Source organism: Lactuca serriola, chromosome 3 (assembly GCF_051521515.1).
Source record: "Lactuca serriola cultivar US96UC23 chromosome 3, Lser_US96UC23_V15, whole genome shotgun sequence".
Lineage (NCBI taxonomy): Eukaryota > Viridiplantae > Streptophyta > Magnoliopsida > Asterales > Asteraceae > Lactuca > Lactuca serriola.
In genome coordinates this window covers 160,080,533-160,091,047 of record NC_136410.1, presented here as the reverse complement: position 1 = coordinate 160,091,047, position 10,515 = coordinate 160,080,533, and the positions used below count along the sequence as shown (strand labels likewise).

General features: G+C 36.7%; 1 protein-coding gene across 1 annotated transcript; it reads left to right on the top strand.

Moving 5' to 3' along the window:
• The first annotated feature begins 5,532 nt into the window (after positions 1–5,532).
• On the top strand, positions 5,533–6,571 carry LOC145094714 (AT-hook motif nuclear-localized protein 10-like). Its single transcript, XM_079032790.1, has 4 exons — positions 5,533–5,609; positions 5,685–5,816; positions 5,894–6,055; positions 6,179–6,571. The coding sequence occupies exons 1-4, from the start codon at positions 5,577–5,579 to the stop codon at positions 6,359–6,361; spliced, it is 510 nt and encodes a 169-aa protein (XP_078888916.1). The 5' UTR covers positions 5,533–5,576; the 3' UTR covers positions 6,362–6,571.
• Positions 6,572–10,515: the final 3,944 nt, after the last annotated feature.

Genomic DNA, 10,515 nt, shown 5'->3' with positions numbered 1-10,515 from the left:
CACAAATAAAACCAGGGCAACCGTTCCTATGCACTTTTGAGCGACCAGAAGCAGTTTTTGTAATGTCCTAAAATTACCAACAAAAAATTTCATTTTTAAGCCATTAAATCCATACAATCCATTTGCTCCAAAATCAATCAAAGTAAACTATATCTTTCCAACATCATAGTAAAACAATAACAATAAGTGTGAAAAGCCATCAGGGGATGTTGTGTAGTCAAGTCGAACATTTTCCTTTGAAACTAGAAGTACTTAAAAATGTTTAAACCCCAAAACCATAAGAACAAAGCCTAGTGAGTTCCCCAAAATACCAATATACCATACATATTGTGCCCTACCCACGTAATGGGCCCCGTTCATCATACAAACGGGCCCATCCAACCATACAACTTGTAACATCCCAAATTTTATATGGTAAAAATTTCATTTTTAATTCAACCTTGAACACCATTTATCCTTTTCACTCATTCAAAAACATATCAATTTAAAAATATTTATCAGAGTACAATCCCAAATTCACAAAACATGGAAAACATGGGTGGATGCACTACGATCAAGTCAAGCATTTCCTTTTCGAACCGGAAGTACCTAAAACCATAATACCACATACCATATATATATATATATATATATATATATATATATATATATATATATACACATATAAGCGCAAATCTTAGTGAGTTCCTCAAAATACCACATACCATACATACATACATACATACATACACACATACATACATACATACATCTGGCGCCGCCCGACATCAGACCTCACCTAGTATTCATCAGGCCCGCCGACCTCCATTGAGCCCCGCCCTGTACAGATCTGGCAGTTAAATGCGATGGACCTCACCCTACACGCTAATTAGGCCCCTCCCAACATACATACAAATACATACAATACATGCAAGAGTCACATAGATAGCTAGCATTCTTTTAACAATCATCTATGTGCCGACATTAGTGCATTCGACCCGCCAAACACAGTGAGGAGACTCACCTCAAACCAAGATAACGAAAACACATGCCATGCTACTATAGGGTTCTTCACACTGAGCACAACCAAATTATCCTTGGTCAATAATTAAGATAATTCCCCATAATCCAAGGTCCAATTCTTTTTCTATCATTAAAATGGGTAAAAGAACATTTTACCATTCCCATATATAACCAAAAAACTTATGGCCCAACTTCCAAAATCCCTAAGGCACAAAGGGCCCAAAAAGTTAACCTTGGGAGTATGCCCCACATACCAGTGTCGTACTCCCCGTGTACTGCTCGTTGATCCTTAAGGTAGAACTCGCCACAACATGAAATCGGGAAGGCATTCATTACGTTGAGCATATGTAACTGTACGCCCAACATACCCCCTTGGTGACCATTTCTCATTTTAGGACTTAATTCTTAAGACCAAAACGTCCAAACTCATTTCTAATCTCAAAACATCAACTTAAGTCTTAAAGTTTCCACCTTTATAACTTTGCATGGCTAGAAAAGGTCCAAAAGCTAAAACCCTAACTCATTTATCCGTTAAGAAATCTTCACTCTTTCTTGGAAGGGATAAAAGGACCAAGATTACATTTTTATGGTTCCTAATAACTATATAATGGATAAAGTTTTCAACTTTATCCATTAGAAGGGTTCAAACAACCAAGATCTAGGCATTTAAGTATCAAAGGGACAAAAAGTTCATCTTTTTCAAATAATCCATTAAGTCCAAGCCTCCAACCTTTAGATTTGAATATATATGATCTTTAGATGGATAAAGTTCCAACTTTATCCAAAACAAGGTCACAAACTTTCAAGATCTGAACTTTATGCATGAAAATGAACAAAAGCTCATAATACCCAAAACTAACTAGATCTAACAAATGCAACATCAAGATTCAAGCTTTATATCACTAGAAGAAAGTTCAAGGTGAGCAAAATCCAAATCTACAAGATCCAATGAAGCCAACACTTCTCCAATGATCTCATTCTTCTCCAAGATGCACCAAGAACACTCCAAAGCACTCAAGAACACCTTCTTTTTCTCACAAGGCTCAAACTAGTGTTAGGGTTTCAAGGGAGGGTGTTGGAGAGGCAGAGGATGAGAATGGAATAGGTTTGGGGAAGTCAAGGAGCTTAAATAGGGCTCAAACCACGAAAATAGGGTTTGGGTATTGATCACATAAGCCCATCGTACTCCAGGTACACCCAACATACCAAGGATGCCCAGCACGTCCATCGTATTTCCTGTACAATCAGCGTACTAGCCTAAGCCCAAAACCTTCTTAACTTCTAACATTCATAACTTCTTCGTTCCAACTCCGATTTCGACGATCTTTATAACCATGGAAAGGTATTGAAGATATCTATAACCATATCTACTTACTTTTGACTTAAAACACCTTGAACTAAAATCCATAATTCTTGAAAGGCCTGAACCACCAATTTTAACATTATACCCTTGGGCTCAAAAACGTAAACTGATTTCTTGGATCACATAATCTGCATTACCTTGAAATGGATCTAAACCTATCTTTCCCCAACGCTCGTAGCCTTGTGATAATTGATCTTCGGGTTACGGCCCCGAACTATGGAATATCTCGAAATAGGGTGTTACACAAACGAGCCTAGCCCAACATAAAAACGGGCCCAACCCAACATACAAATGGGCCCAACCCAACATACCAGTGCAAGAGTCATAAACATAACTAGCATGCTACATAGTATAGTAAGAAGACTCACGTTGCAGACGAAATCAATAGCTAACAAGTCGCACTGCCAACGGATGGGTGCTAAACACTTCCTTCTAAAACTACACATGGTAAACCCCTAGTAAACCATCTAAACTAGAAACTTAACCAAACGTCAATGGTGAAGGTAAAAATCAACAGTCAACATCACTAACAACTGACCCTCACATCGTGATTGTCCCATGTTCACACTGTGAGAATACACTCACCCCGAAACCAAATTCAGTCACGCTCTAACTCATCCAACTCGGACACAGATAACTAAATCAGTAGACATCACGAAATGGACCCTCCTTAGTCACGTTGTTAACACATCAGGAAAAAATAGTCGCGCATCCCCCCACTACTAGACAAAAGACCTTTAATGACGCGCTTTTTACGACACGCGTTAATTAACGATACGCAAAAGGACGTGCCCTTAAAATAGTGTCATCTCTCCAAAAAATTTAAGGATTTACGTCACGCTTTATTGCGTGCCCTTAATTTAGTGTCTCAAGAAAAAAAAAATTAAAAACACAGAGGGCGCTTTATCTTAAATGCGCGTCGTCTGTACCTGTCACTTTATAATTTTAATGAAACACGCTTTTAGTAGACAAGGGGGGAAATGAAATCCCCAAAATTTTGAAAACCCGCCTTTTTTTTTCTATCTTCTATCTATCTTTCATCTTCAACCTAACAAGGACGAGCATTGCACTCTTGATTTCCCTAACTCTTTCTCATTTTCTGATTCAAACTTGAAAGAATCGAAAAAAAAAATCTATCAATTTTGAAGCCTAAAAAAAATCTAACAAGGACGAGTATCCATCGATCCGACTTCCAAAAATAGAGGGCATCGATTCCACGTCTTCCGGGGTTGGGAGGAAGGAAAAAATGTTGGTCCCGTGTTGGTTTTGTGATGTTCAATCGAAGAAAAGGAAATCAGAATTGACGATCGCTGCTTTCGCTAATATCCACTCCGACCTCTTATGAACGCAAATGGTAAAGATCTACTTCGATTTCCCGATTGGTCTTCCTTTTTTTTCTTCTTTCCCTCTTGCCCTAATTATCGACTCCTCATTTTTATCTCAGATTTGAGTCTCCTCTTTCATCAAAAATAAGAGGTATCAAGGTAAATTTTCTGAGATTCGAAACTATATGACTCGAATTAGAGGTTGAAGATCATAAATCGATCGTTTATTCTGTCTTGGAACACATGGCTCTACGAACCCTCGCGTTTGCTAAAACCCTAGTTGCGATATCCAGGTTTTAGCAACATGTGCGTGGATTGCAGACGTTCACGCTTCCCGATCTTTCCTATGATTATGACGCACCGGAGTCGACAATTAGCGGAGAGATCAAATACTACCTATACATTCTCTCTCTCTCTCTCTCTCTCTCTCTCTCTCTCTCTCCGGTGCAGTCACTCTTCTAGCACTCGGAAACGACGCTCCTGATGTGTTCCCATCTGTCGCATTCGTTGGTGGTGGAAACCCCCGAACAGGATTCGACGCGATTTTATCTGTAGAGAATTTCGTTTCAGCTCTCGTCGTTGGTTTCGTCACGATCTATGCAGCTCCCTTTGCCGTCTCCCCTGCGCCTTTTATAAGGGACGTGTTGTTTTATCTGACGGCGACGTTGGGGATGGATAGTGGTGGGAAATCTAAGTGTGGTGGTTGTGAAGTTCAGAATGAAACAAATTCTATTGATCTACTAACATCACACTATGTCCTCTCACTCTAATGTACTCCTGCAAATCCTTTATCCCTCTAAATCATCCAATTTCATTTCTCTTTCCTAACATTCATCTCCGTCTCTGGTTAATCCTACTCTTTAGGACCTCGTGACTATCACTAGTCCATTACATAGTCGAAAAAAAGCCCCCTAAAACATAGCAACGACCAGTAGTTCTAACAGGATTCATCATGAGTGTGTGTTGGATTTTTTGCCTTGTGGTTCTGGTAATTATTGTATCTTCAAAATTTTCTGATTCAAAATTTTGAATATAAAATTTGATTAATTAACATCTATTTTGTAGGAATTGTCACTCGTCCTCTTGTTGTACTTCTTTATAAGATTAAAGAAGGAAAAGAATATGCAGAGTTTGCTCACATTCTATGAAAGTGGTTCACTGATTTTGGTATTATGACTAAAATGCTTATGATCCTTTTGTAATTCTCAATCTCTCTGCATAATCTTCTTATATATTATATACTTTTGTAGTTGCTTTGAGGAAGGAGTTTGCTGATGAAACTGACAGAGTGACAAGTCATACCAAACATATTTCATCTGTTCCTATGTATCTCAGTATCTATTCTCCAAATGGTAATATGTAATTATAAACAAAAGATGTTTCATGCATATCAAATGTTAGAAAACATAATAAGTTATTAATAAATCTATTATGTCTAAATTTTTGATCTTTTATAATAAGTTACCAAACAGATTTCATCCGGATGAAGATAACAGGCCTGCTGATTTATTTGATATAACATCGGATTTATCATTGGTGTGTAAAGCTTGTTCTTCATTTTACTAAAGTACACCTTTAAGTTTATTATCTGGATTCTCTCTGATTCTATCCATGCCATCTTTGAGGAGATTATTGCTTTAGGCCCTTACACCACTACTGACAACTTATTCTTTGAGCCACTATCTGATCTTCTTGCATATGCGTAAAGAAAGCAGCCTCAGTTGCTTATACTGGTGAGAATTTACAATTTTAAACCTGTATAATAAGATTAGCATTCTATCTTGGGATTTCCATTCCCCAGTTTATCTTTACTCAATTCGTTATATCATAATCCATAAAAACATACAAAACATAAACCATTTTCAGGTTCACCAGGAGTGGGGTTCATGCCGCATATCCTTGATGTTAAAGCTGGAGAGGTGCAATCATGATTCTTTTTATGTTTCTGAAAATTTTTAATTTACCAAAATTCATAATTTCTTATCTAAATGCAGGATGTGTTGGGAAAATTGATGTGGTTTTCTCAAAACAGCACTCGAGCTGTGTGCATTCTATCAGCTAATGGCGCCATATCTAATGTTACACTTCAGCAGTCTGCAACATCTGGTGGAACTGTCACATACGATGTTTTTTTTCTTGAAAATTCATTATTTATTTATTTTTGATGTATAAAAAATATTTAATTTATTTATAAAAAATACAGAGACGATTTGAGATCTTATCTCTTTGTGGTTCATTTATGGTTTGTGAGAGTGATGGGCAAAGAAGCAGGACTGGTGGTTTAAGCGTGTCACTTTCAGGGCCAGATGGTCGTGTTTTAGGTGGTAATGTGGCTGGCCTTCTCACTGCTGCATCACCCGTTCAGGTTTTTTTTTCTTTCTTTCCATAAATATGGAATGGAATCAACCATTCCATTCCTGATTCTTGATTCCTGTCTCCTGATTCCAAACCCTAAGAAACTTTGTTTTTATCTTGGTAACTTTTACAGATGATTGTTGGTAGCTTTGTTCCTGCAAGTCAGAAACAAAGAAAAACAGAGGCGGAAATAGTCAACACTACTCCCGTCAATGTGGGGACCACAAGCGGACCTTCAGGTGGAGGGATCGGGAGCCCGCTAGTCCACAGTAACAACAGTAATCCACAAGGTATGGCTAATATGCCTTGGAGGTAACTAAATGTCTAAATCCCATTTGTTTGTGTTGTAAGCAACATAACATAACTCTCTATTAGGAAGGAGAAGGAACCTTGTCTTTTTTTTTTGGTTAAGTTTCTAAATTAGTGTGTAAGGGTAGTTGTATGCCAACAAATGTGATGATGGGTTAATTATGAGTTCTTGGTTTTATTGAAAATGTTAATAATATTGTGTGCGTATTTTTAGAAATTTTTATATATATGACATGTGGTGTTCGTATTTAATTATCTAAGAGTAATAATGTCTTTGGAATTAATGTGGAAATGGAAGAAATAGTTCCATCATGATGTCAATATTTTGTCTTCTTCTCTTGCTGATAGGTCCAAGAAATCTTGTACGTAGAATGGACCTTTGTCTCTCTTTCGTGGCTTTTCTGTGATCTTCTTTTATGGTAAAAGTCCACATGATAATGTGTGATAAGAAGAAGTTTTATTACATCTATAAGACTTTTAGTTGCATAATTGCTTTTTTTTTCTTGTCTATATCTTGACATCCTGGATCAGTTTGCGTCATGATGAAAACTTTTTTGTCTTGTTTTCTTGCTGTTAGGTCTGGATTGGACCTTTTTTCTATTGTGACTTCTTTTGCAAATCCTTAATTCGGTGATCTTTTCATGGTAAAAGGTAAAAGCCTCATGCCAGTTTCACATAAAACTTTCTGAAAAGATGAGGTTTATTTAACTTGTTGGTTTCTTATTTGTGCATATGGAATAAAAAAAATACAACCATATCAGATTCACATAATAGTTTGTGATAAAGATAAAAAGGAGTAAATTTTGCATTTTTTGTAGCATAGTCAGTCACCTTACTGTCTTATTTAATTCGGAAATATGTGGTGTAATTTGTAGAAAGAACAGCACATGGATGACCCTTCAGCTCGGTAAGTCCATATGATTTCCTAAAAACTTTTCATCCTTTTCTTGTGATTTTGTAGTTATTTAATCCATCTTCACACTTATTTTGTACTTATGTTTTTTGTGCAGGCAATATATATACTGTGAGCAAGTTCATAGATTTAGAGTCCTTAAGTGGTGTTATTAAGGAAGAGTGGAGAAAAGTGAGGCACACATTTAAAAAAATCAACACAAATCTTGTTTATAGTGAGCCACACATTAGGTTATTAGAGCTATTAGTTTGTAGATTTCTGTTACAACTTTTATTGATTTGTTTTATTTTTCTATGGAACAATTATTTGTATGACATTAAATTTTATGTAATGGATTATATTTTTTGTATATGATATATTATTTTCTATTATTGGACATTAAATGCAAATTTAATTTGAAAATTAGTAACTCCATAAATAATTTTTTTTAACATTTAAAATTATGATACGCAAAAATGTGTGTCATCTTTATTTATGACATGGCCTTTCTTGACATGGGCTTTCTTGATACGCATTGCGTGTCATTAACACGCGCGTCGTAAGGTTACGACATGCGAATGCGTGTCGTCTTCCTTTATGACAGGGCCTTCCTTGATACGCATTGCGCGTCGTCATTGCGCGTCGTAAATGAGCGTCGTAAATGCGCGTCGTCTATAGACGACGCACAAAAGCGCGTCGTCTCTCTTTATGACAGGGCCTTCCTTGACGCGCATTTGCGCGTCGTCTGAGCCTTTTACGACGCGCAATGAGCGTCGTAAAAGGCTGTTTTTCTTGTCGTGCCCAGTCGCCACGTCGTGGAAGCCGGGTCTTGACAGCTTAATAATTTAAGTCGTTTTCCTCCCACTCTAACAGATCCAAAGCTCAGATTTGGTCCTTCGTAAGTTCTTAAGGATAAAGTTTTCAACTTTATCAATTAGAACATCCCATTAAGTCAAGATCTCTAAACCTAGGTCCTAAATAACAACTTTGAGGCATGGACTAGTCTATTAAGCACTTAATCACCAAGTCAACAAGTTCACAACTTCCAGAAGGATTTCCTACCCCCAAAACATCATAAAAGTTGGTGCTTTATAGACATGCATGTCCAATGCATATCTCTTCCCCAACTAAGTCAAAACATGATGAAGTTAACTCAAACTTGTGCATGAGACCAAATACACCATAAGACTCAAACTTCTACATGAAGAAATTAACTCAAACTTGTGCATGAGACCAAATACACCTCAAGGATCCATAAATTTTACAAATTTATGGAATTCCTACCACTAAACTTCCACAACATGAAGAAAAGAGACAAGGAACTTAAAGCTAGAAACATGTAGCCAAAAAGCTTGAATCTTGGACACTTATAATGGTCTAAATTTGTGCTAGAGGATGATGGTAAGGTTTGAAAGTTGAATATATGAACCAAAGGAGCTTCCTTCTCCTTAAAAATTCCAAAAAACAACAAGAACCTCAAGGAATCAACAATGGAAGCTAGATCTGATAAGGGTTGGAAAGGAAGGTGTTAGAGGTTAAGGGTGAGCAACCCTAGCTCTCACTTTCCTTGAATAGGGCCCAAAGCTCGAAAAATTATGGTTCTGACTTTAGATAGTCACCACATCGTGGCCTCATACTTTCATGTTGTAGGGAACAAAAATTAATCCGTGATCACTTTGGAAATTCCACGTCGTGGTGACACCTATACCACATCGTGGCCAATAAAACTCATAAATAAAATTTGAATTAATTAAACTTTGAATTTTGGATGTTACAGTTTTAAAGGCCATTCAAGACTATAGAAGAGATACGGAGCAAGGATTTGAAGAATCAAAACTAGAATCATTCAATTTGTTTTATCAATCATGATTGGTTAGGTTTTATGAAAAAAAAACAGTTTCTAAAACACTAAAGATGGCAACCCAAGCTTTAAAATTTTGAGTAAACTTAAAACCATTTTAACTCACCAATGATCATTTTGCATGAACATGAAAGATTTATAACAACTATAGGAAGAAAGAAGAAAAACATCTTAAGACTTTGGTTCCTCTTGGAAGGTTGTAATGAGACAGAAAGAACACAAAGAATAACTTAATATGAATGCTAGTCCTTCTTGTAATAATATGAAGCTCTTAAGCTATTATGTAACATCCCAAAAACCACACTAAAAATATTCATTTTTAAACTGAGAGAAACTATTTTTTTCAAGAAAACCCCATATCAAAATCAAGTATCGAATACAAATATCCCCAAGATTAGTGTATCATAAAATTTCGAAAAACATAATATGGAAGGATGTATGTGATCACGCCTTTGCCTTTCCACAGTCATTTGAAGTATTTGAAACAATAAACTAAAACCATAAGCCAAATCTTAGTTATTTTCCCGTAACATAGCATCACACAACATATAACAGCATGCATATCGGGTCCACAGCTAACAAACTTGATTACCCCCTGAGTCCACAACATGAGTGTGCTTACCTTCAGGCCCACAGCCCATGTCTGGGTTACTTTTGTGCCCACAACATAAGTCTGACATGTGCCTCAACCCAACCATATAATGTCGACATATAAATAAAAGATAAATAACCAATAACAAATAAGCATATAACTAGTCAACATACTCACAGGTAGATCTACAGATTACTATCACATAACAATAGAATTCAGTTCTAATAGATCAATACAAATAGATATATCCTCTAAACCATGATACATAACCTAGTGGGCCGGCATTAGTGTCTTTAACCTACAAGTATAGTTAGGAGAAACTCACCTCTCAGTCCGAACAAATAGTTGAATAGGTCTCTGCTCTGAATATCAGCTCTACCCGTCACATATTCATCAAATAGCGAGCAATCTTTAATACAACTTAAAATACCCAAAATACCCTTAGGCCAAACTTGGTCAAATCCTGGTCAAAGTAAAAAAGTCAAACCTGGTCAATGCAACTAAGTACGCCTAGCGTACTCAACTTGTATGCTTGGCGTACACAAGGGTTGATAAAAATTGCGAGGTTTGACCTCGTATGCGCAACGTACCTGGGTTACGCCCAGCGTATGCAACTTGTTCCTTTTCCTTCTGATTAAGAGCTTGATCCTTAAGCTCTTTCGTCCAAATTCCAAATCTAGTCCTCAACTAGTGTCCTTAACCATAAAGTTTCCAACTTTACGGTATTGCATGGCTATTAAATGCCCAATAGAAAAAACCCTCACTTCTTATCTCATTAAGACATTATACCCCATAGATGGAAAAAAAACTAATAGT

Excerpts from the sequence above, each read along its gene's own strand:
- LOC145094714 (XM_079032790.1), top strand. The coding sequence starts at position 5,577 with ATGCCGCATATCCTTGATGTTAAAGCTGGAGAG. Across the intron at positions 5,610-5,684 it reads TTGATGTTAAAGCTGGAGAG|GATGTGTTGGGAAAATTGAT; the intron begins GTGCAATCATGA and ends ATCTAAATGCAG. Across the intron at positions 6,056-6,178 it reads CTGCTGCATCACCCGTTCAG|ATGATTGTTGGTAGCTTTGT; the intron begins GTTTTTTTTTCT and ends TAACTTTTACAG.